Raw genomic sequence first — 24,823 nt, forward strand, 5'->3', positions numbered from 1 at the left:
GATTATCAGAATGTTGTTAGTTTCTTCCTTCCTTTCCCCTCAATCAACTCACCTTACAGCCTTAACGTTTTTCTTTTTACTAAGCCTGCATCAGCGACCAACCTTTTTTTGTTTGGGCGGTCATTTCATGAATATCGTCTTATATTAGAATTTACAGTATAATTATCTATCAGGGTTCATACTTTTACTTTTAATACTTTTAAGTACAATAGTTCTGGAGTTGCATTTAAGTGCCATTTTGAATGCAGGTGTTTCAAATGGAGTGTTTTTATAAATCTCTTTTTTTACTTTTATATGCGGGAGGTTCTACCGCCACCAATGACGTCCATTGAGCAATGAAGGAACACTGTTTTTGTTTTGCTCTTAACCTTCCTCCTGTGTTAACTTCCTGCTACCATCCATGGTGTTAGCGGGTCGGTTTCGACCCGTGTCAGAAATCAGCTGTAAAAAACACTAAAAACAATTATCTATCATTCTTTTTGTTTCTCATCTCTTGGTTACCTTGTTAGGCTTCCTTATCCATGAAAATATTGTTTTTAATATTTTTGGTGTAGGCGGCTGGGCCTTTTTTTTTGTCAGTATGCGCCTCAATTTCAGTTTAAAAAATGGTAAAATGAACCTTAAGAGGATCATATATATAAATATTTGGTTGTTATGTTACCTGATTATTACTGAGGGGTATGAGAACACATTTCTTAACAAAATTTGTTTTATTTATGTTTTCATATTAATAATATTGACCTTTTTAACATCTATGGTGTTACCGGTCAATTACGACCCATAAATATTTATTTCAGAAAAGAGCAAACAAACTTTTATTTCAGCATTATACAAACACACAATGAAAACCAGAACAAGTCACAACACAAAATATAGATTTGTAAGGTCAAATAAACAACAAACAATCAACAAATCAAACTAATCGAAATCAATTACTAGCTCCAAAACTAGTAAAAAGAAACAGAGTAAAAGTCTCTGTGTGCATGTGTATGTGTGTGTGTACAGATGTGTGACAAAAAGCAACACTTTTAGTGTTCTTTGCAGAGATATTTATTGCAGGTAAAGCACAATCCGTTTATCTTTCTGTCCTTAGTGCTTCGGCAGACCTGACACCTCTTATTTTTAGAATCAGGTGGCCATTTTCACCAAAAACATGATCCAGAACTTGGCTCACTGTATATCTCCTCATTTTTTAATACTGCAAATAGGAGATGTGCACTCTGCAAGTCACTAACTCTATACTGAATTGACTTCACATGTCTGGATATGCCCGTCTGTTTGTTTCGCTTTTATGCAGGTATAAGGGCAAAAAAAGTCAAAATGAGAACCCCCCCAGAGCTCACATGATTGGGAGAGGAGCTGACTGTCATTGTGTTGGCTGACAGTGTACTTATGATTTCAGTTTTGGCTCTAGTTATTGTTTTTTACATCTTATTCTATAACCGGGTCGAAAACGACCCTAACACCACCAGTGTTATAATTTCCACCAGAGCATTTTATAATTAAGTGAAACATTTTTTATTTTTTTTATTTTGTTGAAATAGAGGTTCCTGACAAAGTCAAGAAATTTTGAAGCAATAAACAAAATGTAAGTGGATCTTTTATGCATTTGAAAACCAAAACGGGTCGGTGGCGACCCTAACACGAGAGGAAGGTTAAGAGAAAAAAGGATGAAAGAGTACCAACCGTATCAAAAGGAATACATTTGAATATATACATTGAATGTGCCCGTGCACACTGAACAGTACAACCTAATCACACATGCTTGCCCACAGGAGTTGAATGTCCTTCTCTTGATGGAACCTATTTTGACTGTAGCGCAAGTATATTGTAAACCAGTCAAGCGGTAGTTCAGAAATGCAGGTGCACACATACGCACAGATTCCCCTGCAGCTTCCCCGCACACACTTCAAAAACCAACAGGTGTATACTTCCCCCATGTTTGTCTTTGTTCTGTCCTCATCCCTGTAGATGGCGGTCTGTGTGGACCGTAGGGAAAAGGCCTCCATGCTCCTACATGTTGTTTTTCACCACATTACTGTCAAGGTGTCCTCCGGTGACTGATGATTGATTACATCTCAGCCAGTGCTCAGGGTTTTCCTTTCAGCCATTTGACTCAGAGCCCCGGCCCCACTCTCTGCTACACTAACCATGGCGAGCTCTGCTAAGGGAATATCACACATATCACATCTCTGCTCCCTTCTCCTCGTGTTGGCTGGCCAGCTGTCTCGCAGGAGATGCACGGGAGGGGGAGACGAGGCATGTGCCCTTGTTCAAAGAATGTTTTGGTTATATAAGAGTTTTTCTTATTTTTGCATTTGCTGCAGACCCAAACCTTATCTTCATTTGTATTTCTGTTTCAATGGAAAATTGCACTTACTGCAATTTGGTCTAGTGCCACTCAGGGAGGCCTGGGCAGAGCTGGGCTGTGATTCTGGGCAACACACAAACCTACAATTTTAATGTGATAAGTGGAGATTCAGACATTCAAGGCTCTATCGAAGGAGGAACTTATTGCTGTTTCATTCAGCAGAGATGAAAGACACTTTGCTCTCCACATTGTGGACAGCATCAGGTGAGGACTCTCTTTCTTTTCAGGTCCAAACCTCATGGAAGACTGCTGCCGTCCCATGTGTTATGATTTATTGTTTGTTTTTTTCATTTAAAAAATCCAGTGGTGTGTCACAAATCATGTGCATATTCCAGTGTCTGTCTTTGTTTCTCGATGATTAGCATCGAGTGCGATGAAGTACAATCCCACTTTGAATTCTTACAATGTTGGCGTATTATTTTGTGTGATGTTTACAGCCCACTTTTCCCAGTGCACCCCTCTGGCCTGGAGGCCCTCCCCGCCTCTACAGGTTGGACTGAGGTTAACTCGAATGCGTGCAAGATAAAAATTAAAAATTAAAATGAGCTACTCCAAAAACACAGCAGGAGGACCTTAAGGAGATTGGGCATGTGAGATTTTTGAATCTTTCTCAGTGATTAGCATCATTTTGAAGATTATGACATAGTGTTATCAAATGATATGCTGTTGATTTTAATAAACTGTTCATTTAATTGCATATCCTATCACATTTGGAAATTTAGTTACATTACTGGGTGTGAATAATATAGAGGATTATGCTGCAGATTACAGTTTCAATCAGGTAATTGGTGATCTGTAACATTGCGTTTTGGAAAGTAACATCCCCAGCCCTGGCTGTAGCTAGGGATGGGGCCGATCCGATCCAGTATCGGTATCGGGTCCGATATGGCCGAAATCTGCGTATCGGATATCGGACTGACAGCTCCGATATTAAAAAAATTAAAAATATTTCAAGGAAGGATTTTTTTTTTTTGTATGACTATAATTCTGCCTATATGCATTTGTGTATATTTCTTGCTCTTTTAAATTAGAATTGCTTAAGCCTTCCTAGCTTTACACATAACATCACCACCATCAAATTTTTTTTTAACAATTATGATATCGTATCGGACAGTATCGGTATCGGCCGATATCCAAAACCCAGATATCGGAATCGGATCGGGACTAAAAATAGTGGATCGGTGCATCCCTGGCTGTAGCTACCCCCTTCTCCACTCTGTCAGTAAATATGCAGATTTGCGGCATTTAAATGGCTCTGTGTCATTTTGTCTCATCTCTTCGACACTCACTGTTTTTTTTTAAGCCCCCTCCCCCATGATTTTTGTCAAGCATCTGTTGGAGCATGTCAAGAGCAAAGATGCTTAAGATGAGGAAATTATTTATAACCATTCCGGCGATTTCACCCACAAGCACTTACAAACTTTCTGTCCTTGCAAAAACCAACACACATTTCTGTCACCATACACATAATCTGATGAACCTTTAACACTGAGTAAAATATAAAATCCCACATCTTTCACGGATGTGGGGTCGTGTTGTCCGTGTGAGCAAAGGTAAAGCCCGTAAGATACTGAAATAATAACTTATTAATTTTCCATTTTTGAAAGCTTGAGCCGCACTTCATCATCAGGTGGCATCATGTTTTTTGAAGCGTGACTGATTTCATTTCGGAGCATTGTTCTAGTTCTTCTGCAAAATTGATCCTCGTGCACCCATTGCCGCTCTCGCCACAATTGTTTTCACTTGTCATTTTTCATTTGTGGCTGAAGTGTCGGCTATTGACTTTGCAGAGCTGATTGTTTAAAGTTTACTTACAATATGCTTGAATCATACTATTTGTCCCTCCTCGCCGCTCCGATTCATGTTCAAGACTGTCCTCCATCATTTAAATGTGAATAGGTTGTCATAAGGTTTCTGTTTTCTCTTCAGTTTTGTACCTCTTAGGCTGTGAGCTTCAATAATATTTCCCTTTTTGGTTTCACACTGTCATAACATGTCCATGTCTAGGTTATAAATATACCTATTAATTCATCTCAAGCCAAACTCCTTTAGCTGTGATATTCTGACTGTCTTTTCTTTCTTCCAGACTTATTTTCTCTTTAAATATCTCTCAAGGTCAGAGCCGCCCCAGTATGACAGAGGGCCCTCACCTGAATAGAGGCTTTCTTTTCCTCCCAACCACCTTTATTTTTTCCAAAGTGTTCTTTGCTCTGACCTGATCCGTGACACACTTTTTCTTCCCTAAGTCAGCTGAACTGGGAGCGTATCAATGTTCCCAGGGCTCAATGTTCCGTGTGTGTGTGTGTGTTTGTTTGTGTGTGTGTGTTTGTGTGTGTGTGCGTGTGTGCATGCATGCGTGCATGTTTCACTCCTATGTGAAACAGGCCTGATCCTAATCGCCAATTTCAGGAACATAGGGTTGTGGGATTAATGATGTCCTATTTGGTTCAATGTAAACCTGGGAACATTGAGCCTTGGGAACACTGGGGATGACGCCCTTGAACTCACCCTCGCCTTTCTGCCTCCCGTTCAGACCCTCCGACGGTGGAGCCGGCTTACATGGAGATGCGTCAGGGCCTGGGGCGGCCTGTGGTCATGACCTGCAGGGTGCTGAGAGCCCATCCATCCCGCGTGCTGCGTTTTGAGTGGCTTCTATCCAACCGTCTGCTTCACGCCGGAGCCTTCGACGCCCAGAAAGACGAGACCGAGTACACCATCCGCAGCCTGAATCGAGACGGCTGGGGGGAGTACACCTGTAACGTCATCAACGAGGCCGGAGCAGGCAAATGCACCTTCGAGGTTACAGGTAAAAGAGCGCCTGTCATTAGAATTTTGATCCTATACTGTTGAATGTTTACTAAGCCCTGATACCCTCAGTTACTGTTGCTACAGTATATGCTGATTATCCTTTCTATTCTCGCACAACACGTGCTGTTTCATGGTGAGAACAGGAGCAGATTTGTCTCTGGATTTTATACATTTTTTTAAGCAATGGGTCCTTGATTTTACACAAATGCAGTCAAATATCTTCTCATTTATATATTTGTTTCAGCCATAGCTAGCTAGATAATTAAGCAAACATTAGCTCCATCGGGTGGCTGAAAACATGTGTTTCTGGCTGAACGTTCAATGTCTCTAAAGTGACTACTTTTAGCACAGAGTTTAACTCTATGATAAGGAAAAATATAAGAGCAGACTCATATTTTATTCGAACATAACTCTGTTTGGCTTCTAAGCTCACATACAGCACTTGGGACAAGCGAAACAGAGGTTTGCCTGATGCTTTATTGTTTCTATTTTTGAACAGTATATTACGTTTTTAATGTTACAGAGAAAAAACTTTTAGGATAAGGACAACCCGAGGTGTTTTGTGAAGGTATTTCAATGGTAAAGACTTTGTCAGAGGTTGCTGAGAGAGAATTTGGACAGCCAGGCAACTTCCACAAAGTAGATCAGATATGTTATCGGGTACTGGGCTTTTTAATTATTTTTACGTAATTTGTAACTCACAAAGAGTGTAGTATGAAGTGTTGTTTATTGGACTCAGCTCTTACTGTAGGTAGTACGCTAGTTAGCTACAGTATACATGCTAGGAGTTGCTTGTGTTGGAGCAAACAAACACACCTGCCATGCCTAGTAACAGCTGCTAAACTACGATAAGACAGTTGCTCATTAATTATTTTAAGTTAGACACTGTACATATATATAGCCATACACGTATTTGAATTTTGTGCACACATTAATGGAATAAAATCTAATAATTTTGTTGTGCCTCAGTGGGCTTCTCAATATGACATCCTTTCCCCTTTAACTCTAAGCTGGAGTAAGGGAAATAAACAAACAAATGCGGGTGTGGTTCATTCACCTTAAAGCTGCATTTAATGGCAGACATTTTGCCGCCATGAATCTGCATGTCTAGAACCATTTCTTATGCATGCACTCAAGTCTTTCTCTGTGAATTTATTGGTCAGCTGAAATTCACTCCTCAAACATATTACAATCCTTGTCACACCGTGTTTTTTACAGGCTCGGCCGTTTCTGCGCATGATAGACAATTCATCCAAAGTGAAATGTGCAAGTGAAGGAAATACATTTCACAGATCTTCAATCTGAATACCGTCGGCCCACTTCTCTGTCTTGCAAAGTAAACCTGTTCTTTCTTCAATACGCACTTTCCCTCTTTGAGCTTTAGACTGTGTTTTTCCCCCGTTCATTTTCATCAAGACCTGCAAATGTCCATCTTGCCTACTAGTTGGTTGTTATGACAGCACCAATTTAGTTTGGCTGTGCTGAGTGACCGCAGGAACTCTAGCAAGGGTTTCAATTTCCCAGACCTCCCATTCGAGACAGGGGCCGCGGGGTCACAGGGGGAGTGTTTGTCACTTTGATCCTCTGCCACTTAGGTAGCTCCCCTCGTTGATACTGTCTATTCCCCTCCATCTAGTGCTTGCTTCTAATCCTACCTATTCGGCACTCCATTTTTCGATCTCCTCTTTCTCTGCTCTTTCTCTCTCTTCGACCATGTTTTCTTTCACTCATTCTTCATCTCTCTATCGTCCCTGTCCCTCTCCAGCTTTCCCCCACCCACTTGTCATAAATCAGAACCTTGGTGGGGAAACAGGTAGAGCAGAGAGAAGGAATCAGATAGTCGCCCCCAGCCATTTGTTTGTCTGAACAGGACTGGGGTTCTTCTGCCTGATATTGTTCACGTTGCCCCCCTTCCCTATTTTTACCTCCACTCACCCTTTTTTGAATCACTTCTTTCTTTTCTCTCTCTTTCTTTCTCCATTCATCCCGCCCAATGCTCCAGATTCCCACCATCTGGACCTGATGGTTGCCAGAGGTATGGAGGCTCTTTCAGTAGCCCCATGAGTGAATGGTGCAGGACATCATGAAACTCAATAGCCACAATATGAGATCAACAATATTCTTCTTTGGGCTGAAATAAATAATCTACCGCTGGAGAGAGTGGATATGAGCTCCTCTCTATAGCTTGTGAGCCCACTTCAAGACGGAGCTCATGAACTATTTGTAAAGGCTCATGCCATAAGGTGGTATGGTGGGTTTTTTTCTCCCATTACGCAGGTAGACACTGATATTTCTATTCCCTGGCTTCACCTTTGGCTGTGTTGATGTGTAAAGACAGCACATCACTGCAGAGGATTTGGCCGTTGCCATAGAAGCTATTTTAAACTTGCAGAGCCTGTCGACATACCATTTAGAACATACACAACAGACACATGCTTACTCACTACAATCGGGCATCAGGCCATCAGTGTGTGTGTGTGTGTGTATTTGTGTGTGTTCGTGTGTGTGTGTTCATGTGCATGGATGCTCATGTGCCAAGTCATTGGGACATCTGCGGAAACAGCGAGCTGGCTGTACTGGCCAAGTTGGCATTAAATTGGGCCAGAGGAGAGACCCCTCAGAGGGATGTAATGTATACTGCTGAGCTTTGGCTTGAGCGTTTTGTCATGAGTTTTTTGTTTTTTTTGTTTTTTTATGCCCAAATCATGCTCCTTTTCACTGTCTTTGAGTCTTCGTGATGCTTTTCTTCTTTGATTTCATTCCAGTCCAATGCAGCTGGTGATTTATGCACGAGTCTGCATTTACTGTACTTCCTGTCCTTGGGCTGCGAATGTGTTCTGATGAATCAGTGATAGAGTGGAACACTGGTCACGGAATACACAGACATGACATTTTAAAGTTTCATCAGTTTAGTACTGCAGTGTATGAAGTTTTAGTACTTTATGGGACTAAATCCCCCTAAACCCTGGGTCCTACATTTCCCATAATGCAACTCAATAGCATCTTGTGCTAGACCCCCAAAAATGAACTAATTTATCCCTTCTTCTAAACTTCCAATTCTTAGCGTAGGCTTCCTACAAAATGCATTGAGTCGAACCTGAGATAACCCCAAAGACATCATTATGGAAAGCCAACACCATAACCCCATCAGACACTCTGTTTTCATAGTTTGAGTAACATGTAAACTGAACTTCCTGTGTACATTCCTGGAAGTAACTCTTTTCACTAAGACGTTGAACTCGCATAATTAAAAATGTTGAATAAAATGACTTATTCTGCAGGGCTATTTCTCCCTCTGTCATTCTACTCGCTGACATGTATCCAAAAACAATGCAGTTTTGTCGGATAATTCCGATATTGGCACACAATTTTCTCATTTTTGCCATGTTAATTTCTCTTTTTTTTGGCAGTAAAGAAGCAAGTAACATATCCGGGACGATGATCAGATGTTCGTTGTCTGCACTTTGCTTCTTTGCTTACAAAACAAAGTCAGATTCTACATAATGATGTGCTTGTTCGCTCCCAGTTTCCTTTGTGTAGCCATTGTTCCTAAGGATGCAGAAAGCACACTGTGGAAAACAGTGCCAAAAGTAGATATCTGAATCTGAAAACTGGATTTATTTTAGTCACACACACATACACTCACTCACTCACACACACACTCACACATTCACTCACTCACATGCAATCTCTCTCTCATCTGATTCCTGTTTGCACTCAGTTTATGTTTGATATGATTTATTTAAATCCATTTTGAGAAATGTTTTGTCATCTTGATTTATTTTGCCTATGTATGGATGGCTCTTTGAGGCGTGTATTAAATACCGGTAGGTCTCGTGGGACTTTGTGTTGAGCTACAGTTGCACAATCAGATGTTTGTGTATGTATTATTTTGGTCTCCATCATGTTCCATATCTTTAAGAAGAAGACAAAACACTCAATTCATTTTCAAAACCTTATCGGTGAACATTTGTGGCTTAGCTTTGAGGTCCAGACATAGTGTTTAGTGACTCTCTATATGCCTTTTTGTGCTGAATTTACCTGGGTTAAACCCTGCCCTGCCATTCCCTGCCGTAAGTGGGGAATGACGCTGAATCATATCCGCAGCTCAAACAGACTGACATTGACGGATCCTGCAGGTAGTAATGACTGACATAACATGGTCAGAGTAAAAAAGCAGCATATGAATAATGTTGTCTGTGATCAGTCTCAAAGGCTGTAAGGCTTGAAGGACAGACACCATCTATTTTGCCTTTTTTCCGCACTTCAGCATCCATTACTTTTACAAAAATACATGATTTCTGACCTATCCTTCTGTGGTTCTCCTTCCCTCATATTCCTATGAGAATCAATGTCACAAGATAATTGACCTCTGAGCAGCATTTCATTTACACTGGCGGATAAAATAGGTCACATTCGGTCAAGGCAAAGTTCAATCCCAGTTAATATGATCACATGGAGGAACTTAAACATTAGCTGAATAGTAAGGGTGCCATTGACTCCCTCCAAGTGTATTGTCATGTATCTTTCATTACTCATCCCAGAAGGACAGAACCAGGCAATGACCACAAAGTCTTTTAATGTCTATAATGTCTTTTCACTATGGTCATACTGTATACTGTGGCTATTCATGCATTGGTTTTTCTTGTCCAACCGTGCTTCCATTATGTAAGTGCTGTCTCTGCCACAAACGCCTACATCACACATCAGCACGGCATAGTATAGCAGCTCTTAACATGATGGTACAAAGTGTTTTCCCAAAGAAATAAACATGTTCACAAACCCTTAGAAAAGGAAAGGGAGCCTACAAACAAGGCCAACTTCCCGCCTGAAGGGTTTTACTGAGCTGTAATGAGTCAATGCATTGGTTCTGCTGTTATAAACAGGATCTTTTTAATATTTCTTTAATCAATTAAGCCGTCTGTGCTTAATGTTTGATGTCTCCCAACCAGGGTTTTCCGTTTCGAGCAGTGTAAGTGGGTTAGGTAATATGCTTCAACACACATAACTTGTGTAGAAACTGCATTGTATAGTCGAATAGAAGACAACCATTCACTTGTGAGTTTGAGACAATGTCTCTGATTTTCCCTAAGAAATTAACGTTTTGAAGGGGCAACACGTGGTTGCATCGATAGAATGGCAAGGTCCTATAGAAGAGTCTGAGTGGGAAGCCATAGAAAGATGTGCGTCAATTCAATTCTTTATCCACCTTACCGTACAGAATGAACAAAGCTGACGGTATTTACCAGGCAAGCTTTCAAAACATATACCGTAAACTAGAGACTGTTTTCTGTGAAAGTGTCTTTGGTAATAAACTGAAAGGTTTCAGTATAGACTGCTGAGGCCTGAGATGAATTTACTTAGCTCAACCTAAAAACACGAAACATTTATAAAGATATTCAGCGCTTACTCATTAAAAGTATTTCTCTTGCATTTTTTTTTCTCCCTCGAATGATTTTATCTTACTGATGAATGTGTGTTCCTTTTCCTCAGATTAGAATATTGTATTTTAAATAGCTTTATCCATGTAAAGGCCAAGTGATCTGCAGCAGGCTGCCCAAAGCGTCATTAACTTGATTTATTTTCTAAAACACGGATCAAAAATGCCCTTAGAGTTGATTTTGAGTAATTATGATGGACGATTACAAGAATTGATCAAACCAGTCTGAGGCCCAAAGAGAGCGCTACATTTGTTTCTCCTCCTCGTACAAAGGCATGTTGCAGCGTTTGACTGGTTTAAACTTGAATGATTGTATCTGAAGTGCATGTTTTTAACCTTGGTGTAGGACAATCAAAGAGTTGTTTTTAGTGTTGCAGTAAAGATTTAATCTCAAGAAAATGCATCCTTTTGGCATTTCCCATCAGTTACAATGTTACTAATTTTGCATAATTATGCGGCGGAGTGAACAATCAGCACTTAACCCCAACTTCATATGAATTCTTCTTAAAAGGATAAAGCTAATATTATTCTATATTTGTCTTATTGTCACAGATCCAATGACAGACCAATACCAGCTACGCGTTTGTTCGTATCTCATGTTTAATAACTCAACACTTAACTCTCTTTGGCATTCGTTTTCTAAAGCAGCTGGGCACTTCAGTGTTACTTAAACAGAAGTTAATTGTGCATTTGTTGGTAAATACAGTATATATTCAGCTGTAGCTTAATCCACTGCTCCGGAGGGTTGCTGAGTATTTATGGCAGCAGGGTGGTGTGTGTGTGGGATTGACTCAAACCAAACTGCCCATGAAGAAGCTGGGTCTCAGTGTCATTGTGTTTTAATAGTTTTTGGACAACAATGGAGGTCTATGGCACAGAGGGAAAGGCTTTTAGTGGGATCAATCTGTGGTCGGTTTTGGTCCATTAATAATAACAATAACAAGTTTGTTCAGTTTATTAAAAAGAGACATTCGTACCATTGATTCCTGCCTCATAACTAACCTGCAAACCATGCCTCTTTTCCCTTTTTTTTGCAGAGAAGTTTATACTCCGATAGAGGAGACTAAATGAAAGTGCAACACACTTAATAAAACATGATAAGATAGTCTGCCTCAATTTTGTAACCTGCTATCGGTTCCCCCTAATATCAGCACTGTCAAAACAAGGGTTGGCTATTGGTCAACGGCACAAAATTGAATGTCAGAGATCACCAAAGTTGACCTCCTGCAACGATTCCATTCAAATTCAATGCCTGTCCTTGCAGCAAAAGATTAAGGAGCAACCGTCCTGCTGAAACCACCGACCCTGGGCAAATACAATTCTATTCTATTCTGTTAGCAGGGAACTGAAACCAGACATATAACTTGTTTTATCTTCTTGGCTTTACAAACTTTCAATACACAGTTTATTTCTCCCCTGAGTGTCATATGTAGAATCCAATCAAAGGAAAATAAATGCTTCAAGGATCTGTTCGCACCTAGGAGCCCACTGAGGGGGACCCAGGAGAGCTCTGAAAATGTTTAGGGAAATAATTTGGTTGTAATACATCAATGACATGAACTAACTTGACAGGTTTATCCAGCATACATCAGCTACTTGCTGTATCTCCTCATGTGGGGTGTGTACGTCAAATCCCAATGCATCTTTTGTTCAGGCCAACAAGGTCTGCTCGACTGTCTTTTCCATGGCTATTAAAAATCTGCCTTGGGTATTGTCATCCTTCAATAAACAAGCCCAAATATCAAAGGGATACGGCGGATTAATATTCTTTGCCTGGAAGTTCATCCTGTTAGCTTTTTTCTAGATCTAGATTAAAATGCAATGTTCTGCCACCCCCTGCTCCAGCTGTCAAAAAAACATCTTGCAAACTGTGACTTGGAAGCTGGAAACTTTACAGATTCATTGAATTCATGCCACGGTTGAAAAATGTAATCCTCAGATCCCAACCAACCAAACGGCAAATGAAAGGTTTGAAAGGATCTCAGTGAAAGTCTTCATCCGGCTGCTTGAAAATATTTCTCCTTTTAATGTTCTTTTATTTGATTTTTTATTATTATTTGAGTGTTCAGGCATATAGCACTCATTACATTCAAGAGCTATACACTACAGTGGTTCACGCTTTGATTCCTTGCAAATGTATTGTGGCACGTGCCATAAGATTAAACTTTAATGACCCTTGACGGAATTGCAACAACAAGGAATATCATATACAGTAGATAGAAGAAACAGAATATAGAGTAGATGAAAGACACGGTTGATCTTTGCCATGCTAATTCGGCACTCTTTCTGGCTTTAAACAAATCTCACTATGTTAACAAACGATATGTAGGCTACAAATAAACGAGTTTGCATGTACACTCAAATATGAAATCACGCCTGCTCGTGTGCAATATATACCACTGCGGCAGAGCGAAGCTTGCCTGTTTGTTCACCAATTACATCCATTCTGATTTCTCCGCCCAAATCTGTCATAACTCCCCAAATTTGTTCATTAAGCTAAATACGTACACAAAGGTATGCGTTAGCTACTTTGAGACATTGGCACTGTTGTCATAGTGCTGTAAGTCTTAGTATTGTATTTTGTGTCCTCCACACCAGGGCCATGCAGAGGATGTTAAAGTGGCTGGGACCAATATTCATTAAAGGCAATCCTTGCAAATAATCGAATAAATATATACCTGGATATACTGCCGGTAAACGGATATCAAAATTTGTGTATTTAAAATAAACCATGTGGTTTGCTCTGATGCAGTAATTAACACCTCAACTGTTTAACTCGTCAAGATCAGGAGACTAGTCATGGAAAGGTACTATTCAGCCTGTGTCTTAGCCATGAAACTGTGAATGAGTCTGGGGTCATGCTTTTAACGATAAATATTGCAATATATATTGAATATGAATGAAAAATGCAGACATTACTGCAGTATAATTAACACAATGTATAATCATTATTTCACGCCTACAGTGGTGTACCTTGTGGAATAATAAGTCCAGTAAAAAGAAAATCTGCATAATAAAAGATAAACACATTAAACCATTTTCATTATTAGCATCTGCCAGATTTAACGGAACACACCACAAAATGTTCTATTCCTTTTTAGACAATTATTTTCGCCACTTTGCGTTGAATAATGTAACGGGTATTATCAGCTTCCACTGAATGAACAAACTATATAATGTTTTAAATGAAGGCACACCTACACAGTTCTTTCATTGCCTATTCTTCTGTGATTTCAAAGGCAGTGTTGGAAAGATAACCCTGATGATGATCCTGATCCAGTGTTTTTGGAGCTTGACTCTATAGAGTCAACTAGAGACTCAAACTCATGATCAATATCATACTCAGATACAAAAACGTCTAAAGCCATTACGTTTGTCTGTTCTGTGCTACTGTAGAAACATGATGCAACATGGCGGCCTAATAAAATTAAAAACAACTTTTCTTTTCAAGCGACCAACACTAGAAAAATAAATTCCACTATTGGGTTTTTAGGCTTTGTGCTTTTCTTCCTAAATGAGCATTAAAACATTATTATCATTCTGCTCCCTCTTCAGGCAAGGCCTACCCTCCAGAGTTCTACTATGACACCTACAGCCCTCTGTGGCAGAACAGGCCCAGAGTCTACGGCTTCAAGCTCCAGTGGACCCAGATGAACCCCAACGCTGTAGACCGCATTGTTGCCTACCGGTTGGGCATCAGACAGGTAGGATGACACAGTTATCGATCCGAGGAACCACCTTCCTCCTGCTGATTTGTTCTCAATTTCTCTGTTAACCTTCTGGATGAATCATTCAAAATGCTTGTTGCACTTAATGCAATCTATTTTTCAGTCTCGGACAACTCTCTGGGAGCTTTTGTTACAGCCAGAACATGCGTTTTTAAAGCCAGAAAGGTTGGCTCGTTGTACGATAATTGGCAACGCCTTGGTAACGGTTAGCCTCTTTTCAAACCTTTTTAGAAGCCTTTTGTGCCACTGGGCGGTTAAAAAATTATTTTCTTTTTACCTAGTCACGGCATGTGATAGAAGAGTTTGCCCGTGTTGGACTCGCTTGTTGTGTTCCATTTGACAGCGCCAAATCTTCCGCCCTTGATTTATTATCTTATTCTGCAGCTTTTTGAGGATCTGAAGGAGCCTCTGTGGTGCTGGTTAAAGGACCACCAATCTGTCAGAGCCAGTCGTTACATTGAGTTCTCTGTTTTGCTGGAATTTCTGCAGTTTTTCGCTCTGTATCAGAAGCTCAGTCGGGGGGAGCGGAAGGGGAACCCCGCGGAGTGATAGAGCGGCCATAGCTCCTGTTTTCCCCTATACTTCTCAAGTAAACTGTACAGTTGACAGGCTGACAGCATTGATGGACGGCATGGTTACATCTTCTCTCTTTGGCAAATCAGTGTGTGCCTTCCTCTGTCCACCTCTTTCTCTTCCCCTTGGCAGTGTGGATCCCATTTGGTCTTTACATTTAGCAGCAGCAGCAGCAGGTGTGACAGATTCAGAATAGTGAACCAGCTCCAGTAGCACTGCAGATTTTCAGGTTAACATTGCCTTTGCATTGCAGCAGTGGGCCGCTATCCAGGCTGTTTAAAAATAATAATAAAAATTCATCATGAAAATAGAACATGCTGCAATGCTAAAACCATCTCAGTTCTGCTTGGAATTAGCAAGCATACCCTGACTTTTGTGTTTCAATGAATAATATAATTTCATGTTTGTTTCACACTACACCCTCGAGGAATTGAAGCTTGAAAACACATTCTATACCAGTTATGTTTGTGTAGCCCAATGATTTTTCTGTCATCTATCTCAGTTCTGGTCCGTTTGGTAATAAATGATGTTGTGCTTCAGAGCCCATGTTCGCACTTGGCAGATGTTTGTCTGAAAACTTGCCAGGAATATCGCTTTTCCTATTTTCAGCCAGTCCTTCCCCAGTTTTTCTTCATTTATTTTTATTTTTATTTTATACATATTATAAAGCCTGCATCTGTGTTAGAACAAACTCATGGTCATTCAGAAATCCCATTAACATTTCAACCTTTTCTGAATGTCTTCATTAAAAAGAGAACATCGCCACCAAAGTCTATTTTTTCTGCCGACAATCTGCGTTGGGGCAAATTAATTTCTTTCCACCTTCTTGCCTGGATTTCTCAAGAGGGCACATTTTGTGACCATTATTTTCTCCCTGCGAGGCATAACAACCAATCTTCCATTGTCTTAGATGAAAGAGATTTGCCGCTGTAGGGAAAATACATTTTTTCACAAGATTTACTATACAGTACACCCTCTGTGATTGATTTGAGGCTCGGCTCAGAGTATTGATTCAGCCTGATAATAAGATTGTTTCAAATGTCTTTTGGTGAGGACGACTTGGAAGCGGAAACTCAAGGCGGTGAGCAAGAAAATGCAAGAAAAGAAGAGCGAAATAAGTGGGCGGAGAGATACTCCGACGGACTGCAGAAGAGTGCTGCAGTAAATAAAGCTTTCAAACACATGGACTACTCCATTCTGGTGTATTTATAGATCCAGCAGGCTCCCCTGCCATTCGCTGAGAATGATTATCATTTGCTCTCACTACTTTTAAATTAATACTTATTGCTGGTGGACCTTATGTCTCTGTAATGGATTGACTTTGCCTTATCATCCATTGCCCGAGTGGGAGAGCTGAAGGGTAAATGTGGATCGACGCATTGACGTGAATTGTAAAATACAAATCACTGCATCTGTCAAAGATGCAACAGAAAGGGTGTGTCATCTGCCCGTGTTGTGAAACTGTTGTGAAATTGTATTTGGAGACTTCAAAACCTTTTCTGCTGACCAGGAGCTTGATTGTCCAAAACCCTTTAATAAAACTGTTTCAATCTATGTCTCACCGTCTAGGACCTTCCTTCTTCTTCTTGTCCTCCTTCCCCTCCTTCGTCTTTTTTCAATTGATCTGTCAAGTCAGGGTGTGCTAGCAGATCCATAGGAGCCATACTAATTACATACAGGCAATCTACAGTAGATCAGCACTCGTCCAACATATCAACATCACTCTGATTATTCCTCCTTTTTCTTTTGGCTCCTGCTTTTGCTTTTATCAATCCCAGTGTGGTCATTTTCACAATATTTTTTAAAAATTTGACATGAAAACTTCATGAACTGTTGCCACATTGCACATTCCAGTGAAATCAGATCAATAGGGCACTCTGCCTCTGTGAAAGTCAACATTATTGTGAATAAAAAACAAAGATGCAAAATCTATAAGCCAATAAATATGGGTATTATTCAAAACGCCAGAAGAGTTATACATTTTTCTCAGTCAATCATCCTGATTTATTTTAGTTTGAGTTGATTTTCACATTAAGGCACAATACCTTTTTGATATAATGGGAAAGGAACTGCTTGTCAACTTCTTGTTCGGAGTTTGAGGCAATGTTTGCTAATCTGCGGTCTCATACAATATAAAACTGATAACAAATGTTAGATTTAAGTTACAGACGCTTCTGAGAACTGTTTAATAGATTGTTTAAGGAAAATTTTTGTACAATTGGATGTTCACAGGAATGTTGTAGGTGTGGCATGAACTCCCTGTTTGTCCTGGAATGTTTGGTTTCCTCAGCTCAAGATGAAATAAATTGCACATTTGAAATGACAAGATTCTCAAAATGTTGCCTTTGTAAGACGGCTACGGTCGTATTCATTTATCAGTGCCTACCTTTCTCAATGTGGCACTTTGATGCCACTCTTTTAAGCACATGAATAATGATAGCTTTCCAAGTGCAAAGCACAGATTGTGTGCACAGATTCATCCATCAGTATTAGATGCGTGTGCATTAGCACCTCTACTAATGTATAATACACAATGTAGTTTGTCATGTGTCTGAATTACTTCTAAATCACTTTCTATTACTGCAGATAAATAAAGGCCACCCTTCTATTGGGCCTAAGCAAACCCCTTCAACCGGCATTATCCAGGCTTCCATATGTACAAAACAAGATGTGTCATTTTTTTATCCATCTGTTTTGGAAACAACAGATGTACTTCTGTTGCCACCATTTGCACAGAAAGATTGTTTTCACTCTAAATATCAAGTCTGTTGTTTTAGGGTGTTCAGACACACACGCATATACACACACAAACAAACAGGACTTCACTGTGTAATTTCTGGCAATTAGCTGGCATGTCTTTTGTACTGTAGGATAGCAACCGTTTTCAAAGGTACGGGTAAGGACAAGTGCTCCATGTGCAATTACCAGTGGCAGACAAAACACTCTATTTACCTGCAAACTAATGTTGATGAAAACTTGCCCTATAATTGTGGATCATCCAGGCTCCAAGTAATTACTTAATTGGTATCAATCTCTCTCACAAACACACAAACACACACACACACACACACACACACACACACACACACACACACACACACACACACACACACACACGCTGACTGCTTCACTGCTGTTACACCTTCATTCATTCCCTCTGTCTCTGCTTGTAAAACCCTTCCTCTCTTCCTTTGACTGAGGAGGGCATGTGAAGTCACTAATTGTGATGCAGTAGCTGTAACTTGTCTTTGTGCAGCTCTTCCCTCTAAAACTGATTCTCAAGGATAAAATGCACCCCACCTCTCTTCTCTTCGCCCCCAAGCGAATGCAGCAGCAAGCCCTCGTTTTGTTTCTTTGATTTTTTCGGACGTGCTGTATTGTATCACAAGACAAGAAAAGCATGAGTTAATACTCTGTGATACCTGAGCCTCGTCACCTATGTTTCGCTTATTTGCTCTACGTTGTGCACAGACGAGATGTGAAAATCCCTGTCAGTTCAAATGATGGGGAAGCAAAGCATTGTACAGCATGATTAAAATAGAACAATCTTTTCTTTGCTTGCAAGGATCTTGTTGTCCTTGCTGTATTCGCAACGCGCGTCTGTTGTGAGTACAGTAATGCAGACTGAGGCACATGTTTAATGGGGAAGATGAATCAGGGTTTTTTCACAGCAAGGATAATAATTTCTATCCGCTGCTTGCTAATAGCTGTCTTTGAATTCGGAGGCCAGGAGCTGCTTTGAAAGTAAATGTGGCTAATGAGCAGCTAGCTGGCTACTGCAAACATGGGGGGGGGGAAACGTTTTTGTTGTGTAGCATTTAATCTTGGCCGATCATACAAATGCCTAAAGACGAGGTTAATTGGCAGATGAGAGGGAACATACCCCACTGATCTTGAAGGCCGTACATATTTGCTGTTTTCAGAGGAATGTCCTTTGCTTTCTGCTTGTGCTGATACCAAATCTTTGGTGACTTTTATTGCATGTGTTTAGTTCAGTTCAGTTTAGTTTAGTTTACATGAGTTGAGACAGATAGCGTCAAGGATGCAATGGAAATGTAATTAATAGATTTGGTTTATTTTAAGAGAATGTAAGTTGACTTGATGCCACTTTGCATTCTTGAACGCATCAATGTTTTCCATGTTTTTATTGATGATATTTAAGTGATATATAAGTGATGTCCTATTGATGTGCTGTAGATGATAATTAACACCAAGACTTATTCCTGGTGCGACGCTTGATGTACAGATAGCAAATATGCAGTGACATCCTACATCCTTGGTTTCTGGCCACCTTGCGACTGTAGGTCCAATACTCACTCTCTTTCTAGCTCTGTCTCCATCAACTCGTGAGGGAAATATGTGGCTCTATAGCTGCTAAATGCTCTGCTCTGTTCACCGGCTAGTCGTCAACTGTGTCGGTCTGCCATTTGGAGCCTCTGCAGGTGTCGCATACAGTTAGAATTTTAGAGCTTTTGTGCTGGAAACAGCTACCTGCTCCTGCCAAAAACGACACTGAATAGAGCAGTGAGCCTGAACTAACAACAGTGAAGTTATGAGCAATAAAACCAAAACAATATGTTAAAAGTCGCTATAAAGCTTCTTAGAGCCCAGAAAAACTACAGATTTGGGTGATAATTCTCAGTGTGTTCACATCCAAGTAGTCAGGTGCAGTGTTGGGAACGTTACTTTAAAAAAGTAATTAGTTATAGTTACTCACTACTTGCTCCAAAAAGTAACTGAGTTAGTAACTGAATTACTTCATAATAGAAGTAACTAGTTGCCAGGGAAAGTAACTATTTGTGTTAGTTAGGCCTAAAAAAAAAAAAAATTGCTATAGGCCTATGTCAAAGATTTTGGATTTTTCTGAGCAGTTTTCACAAGTCAGTTGAAATGAGTAGAACAGACAAGTAGCCTACTTGTAGGCAATATAACCTTCGATAATTATTGCACATAAACAGACAGAAGATAAGAGGTTTATCCTGCACTTCAAGTAGGCTATTTTGTTCTCAAAAAGTTAAAGGTGCTGTAAGCGGAATGGTTCTTTTAGCTAACTTCCTGTCAGTTACTGCAGTTAGCAGTCCCCTCGCTCGTCCCTACGTCACCACATTAATGCACTGCGGTCTTCAAGCAGCGAGTTATCTAGCATCATCTCAGATCCATAAGTGTGATAAAACATGATAAAAACCATCAAAACAGACATTGGGAAGGATTTGTACCTGCTCCGCCATTGTAGGCACATAAACATTCACCCATCTGTCGCTCTGGCGTGCACCGGCAGAGAGATGAGTGAGACGGGTGTCGGTATGTAGCGTTCTCTCTTGTGATTGGATAATTTCGGGATCCTCCAATAAGTTTATTTGCCGATTACATGCAGAGCAGCTGACTGAGAGCTCGGCTTTATGAAACGCGCACATTATGTAAGTGATCACTGTATGAATAAAGAGCGATTTAACACTTATATTAACATAAATAAACCACTTACTTCACCTTTTAAACACCTGTTGTGACCCGCAAATTGCGGCTGTTTAATAACGTGCATAAATTATAACTTACAATAGAGATATGGAAACTCCAAGCACTTACTCACAAGGGCAACAAACTCAGGGAAAGCTAGTTTCAACCGTAGATTGATAGGTGGTTACTGCGGCAACTTGCACGCTCACACAACAGAGAGAGAAAGAAAAAGAAACTTCATTAAACAGGCGCTCCGGCTGACTGACGTGACGGCGCTAACTGACAGTTATAATGTCATCCACACTGAATAAAACACATCTTATAACACTATAAGAAATAGCAATCGCTTATCTTGTTGTTAACCCATCGGTCTCCTTAACAGCAGTTTGTGTAGTATGGAGCCAGGGGTGCGTTTGAATTACACAGTTTATTAAATCAATTCATAGTAACGCACCGCATTTAACGTTCAGCAACGATAACGGCGTTGTAACGACGGAAACAATAATTAGTTAGATTACCCCGTTACTGAAAAAATAACGTTATTCCCAAAACTGGTCAGGTGTTAATAAAAAAAAAGATATTGTTTGTGGCGGTTACTTATTTATTTGGAACAGATAGGCTACCCTTGTTAAACTAAACCATTTAAAGCTATAGTCTGGTAGTAATAAGAATGAGTTCTCCCAACACTACTAAGGTTGTCTTTGATATGCTTGGCGGGCTCCGTTGTCAGAAATATTATATACCTAACTGAGTTGAAGCTGTAACACTATATTTTTCAAGGGCGACCACCCAAGCTGTTTAAAGTGCTGTTTTCCAACATATGCCCCTGGGTCCAAAACAACCCGGAGAGATCTGTTGTTAAGTTGATGTTAAGTTCAGGTGTTTTTTTTTAAAGGTTTAAAAGGTTACTCCATATTAAAATTGTGTATTAAGTGATTTGTAATGACCTGAACCTCTTCTTCTTCCCATCCAGAAGGGCTTGGAACGCTGGTGGGAACATGAGATCCCTGAGGGGGACAGAAACCTCACCAAAGGAGGTCTCATGACGCGCAACCTGACTGAACTCATAAAGCCTGAATCCTACGAGGTGCGCCTCACCCCCATCACGCGGTTTGGAGAGGGTGACTCCACCATCCGGATTGTCACTTACAGCGGTGAGTTTTGTGCACTTAATCTTGGGATGTGTTTTTGGACGACTGTGATCAGTCCACACCTCCTGTGGTATTGCCATGTTTTTACATTTGGAAAATCAAGAGAAAAACATGTTCGGGGAGACACATGAGAGTCTGCTGCACTGCAGAGACATTTATACCCAAAGTCTACGTCAGATTCCCACAGGGACGGATCAACACATGTAGTCAACCCCACATATCAGGTTAACACATCATTGGAATAGATTTCGTATAATATGAACTTTGAACTTTATCTTACTTGCGTTAAGGCAATATGCTATTTTCCAACCATTAGAGGCAACAAGGGAGAGATTGCTTAACTGTTGTTGGGCCTATTGTTCTTTGGCACGTACCTATCTGTCAGGTCATGTCACTGTGGTGATAACCTGATGTCTCAAGGGATGGGAGTAACACAAAACACTTCCCAGAATAGTTCACTTTGATTCACATTACCTTTTGGTCAAGGGGCATTCTGATCTAGGTGAAATGTTAAAGAGAAATGTTAATTATTCTATAGTAACTCAAACATGTGGTGGTTTTTTGCGTGCGATTCCTTCTCATCTTTTTGCCAGAAGATATGATTCGTCTCCTGGGATGTTTTCCATTTAACAAATACATAAACATATTTTGCCAAGCCCCAAATTTACTTTTTAATAAAACTTGCCTACACCAAAACCAGAGAGGTCAATAACATGTTTACTGCTATCATATTATTTATTCTGTAAGATATAGATTTTGAATCAGGAATATTGTAGTAGATCAGAAGCCAAAAGGACTTTGTGCCGATCATGGGTCAGCAGCCTGGTCAGGCCAGTGAGAATATATCAAAAACACACAGTATTTCTCTGTCTACCGAATAAAATGGCAGCTTGCAAATGGAAGTTCATTCCTCATTCTTGGGACGGAATACCTGCTGAAATACAAATGTTCGTATCCGCAGTATAGGCCCAGCGGTGCCACTGAAGACATGCACAGGTACTTGCGATGTGCATTTTCAGAAACAAACTCTATGACTGTTTTCTGTCTATCACTGACTGTCTTCCTGAGTGGTGTTGCTGCTGCAGTTGTGAATTATTCAGTTTCACTGCAGCTCATCATAGCCGCTGAAAAGAGAATTGGTAAAGAGAGGAGGAGGGAGCCACAGATAAAAAAGATTCTGCTGTTATTTTTTTCGAGCGCTTTGTGATACTGTGTAGTCTCTCGAATTGAATTCGGTGGAATTGATTTACATTCAATCCAATCAAAGTGAAATGATGTCCATTGAGATACAAATGTAGAAAGTAAAAAAATTGAAAAAAGGAAAGAAGAGAGCCAATGCTGAGGAGAGACTGGACTAATTATCACTCTAGGGCTGCTCCGTTGGCCTTCACACAGCATCACCGGAGCAGATTTCTCTGCTCAGAGAATGTGTCCCATATGACGTCCTGACTGACATGTGAAATAGTCCTGGATCATCTCCATTATCACTTCCCTATCACTCTCACTGGGGATTATGGGACCTGCTGGGGTCTGTATAAAATAATCATTTTATGGTTTAAAAATGTCATGGTGAACATTTGCAGTAATACGGTACGAGGAATGACTTAAAATGCGGTTATTATGAGATATATTTACATTAAGGCCGTATTCTATCGCTGGTTGAAAACACATAATATAATACTTTACTTCAACAAAGAGAAGCCCAGGTATTCTTCTTCTTCTTGGACATTAATCTGTGACAATTATCTTGTTTTGAGTTCTTGCGAAGCCACTTATATTTAGCCTTCATTGCTAACGAGCTTCTGTTTGCGTCAGAGGCACTTGCGTCAGAGCATAAAGCATTTTTAGCAAACAGTTTTACAGTTTTTTTAAACAAACTGAAAAAAAACAGACTCTGCTTTTGAGGGAGCTCTCAAACAATCTGAACATCAACACATATTCTGCCAGGAGAACTAATTCACCCTTAATAAACACATTTACATCATGTTTGTAGGTAAATGAATAATACCAAAGCTTTAGCACAGGAGTCGTTGTTGTTTTTATGGGAGGGGTGGGAAGCTGCAGCAGTAACAAACCAGGCTGAAATGAGTGCTGAGTGAGCAGAGTATCAGTGAGTAGTGTCATGTTTTAATGGCTGTGTTGTACACCTAAATAAATATGATTGGTCGTCACTAGTCAGCTGGAAGGCGAGCAGCTGGTGAATGAGCCACTGGTCTTGAATTATTGCTGATGTGATGCTTTAACTGTGTCCCCAATGCCACAGTACATCTAAATGACAAAATCGCAGCCGGATTTGAGTATGTATTTTGTTGATTCAGGAAAAGTGACAAATGATTCATGCAACAACAACAAAAATATACAGATATGTGGGCTGTTGATGTACACTATTGTCCCACAATGCACTGCACAAAATTAAATGGAGGAGTGACTTAAAGCTTCAAGAACTAAAGGGGAATGAAAATGATGGTAACAGCTTTTTGAAGTGGCTGTTTTCATCATAATCATAGTCCATTGAGTCTGTGAAGTTAATTGCTTTGACGCGTGTTCCGCTGACTCAAACGCAACATTCTTGTGAAAAAGAAAGGTATCACAAGGCGACAGGAAAACTAGCACTATTGTTTATTTACCAAGAAATCGCAAAAACAGGTGATCCAAATCGTACAACTCTAGTCCATTACCGAGTTGATGTGCATTCATTATACATAATAGAATATGTATTTAACACTTAACAGCCAAAATAAAGATAACATGTCAAGTTCCACTATTCGCAATGTATAAACTATTGTATAAACTTAAATGTGAGCCCATAAACGAAATGCCATAAAACAACAATGTATGTACTGTATATTATGTACTACAGTAGCTCTTACAAGCTTTGACGATGCCCTTGAAAACAAAAACAACAAAGAAGAATTTGACAAACGTTGTTCTTTGAAGTTTAATTGGAAAAAACATTTGAATAATGTCCATGATGAAGTTTATGTATTGTATCATATATAATACGTATAAGACTGATAGGTATTTTGATTCTTTTGTATACTAAGTCGACTGTAGAAGGCAAGTGAAGAGAGCAGGCAGTGATCAGAAAACCTGGACAAGCTGATCCCACAGGATCCAAGTGTCTTTTTGTAGTAAAGCTACTGGCATTTTTAACATTTTCACTGCAAGGACAAATGGTTGTTTTCATTCTAAAAAAGAAAAATAGAAAATGCACTGCTCTGCACAGCAGGAACTCAAGCGAGTACCAACTTTTTTATTGTGTATTTGCTTTACAACTGGGAAAGTGTTGTTTGTGCTT

General features: G+C 40.0%; 1 protein-coding gene across 1 annotated transcript in view; it reads left to right on the forward strand.

Moving 5' to 3' along the window:
* LOC307266139 (MAM domain-containing glycosylphosphatidylinositol anchor protein 2) overlaps nucleotides 1-24,823 on the forward strand; it is a gene marked incomplete at its 3' end in the record, with an annotated part of 152,960 nt that overhangs the window by 109,392 nt on the left and 18,745 nt on the right. The window contains exons 10-12 of the mRNA XM_080048075.1: nucleotides 4,905-5,177; nucleotides 14,175-14,323; nucleotides 21,348-21,528. Of these exons, the coding sequence (XP_079904201.1) occupies nucleotides 4,905-5,177; nucleotides 14,175-14,323; nucleotides 21,348-21,528 (603 nt within the window). The remainder of the gene's footprint in view (nucleotides 1-4,904; nucleotides 5,178-14,174; nucleotides 14,324-21,347; nucleotides 21,529-24,823) is intronic.

Source organism: Ammodytes marinus (genome assembly GCF_949987685.1).
Source record: "Ammodytes marinus genome assembly, chromosome: 19".
Classification (NCBI taxonomy): Eukaryota; Metazoa; Chordata; class Actinopteri; order Uranoscopiformes; family Ammodytidae; genus Ammodytes; species Ammodytes marinus.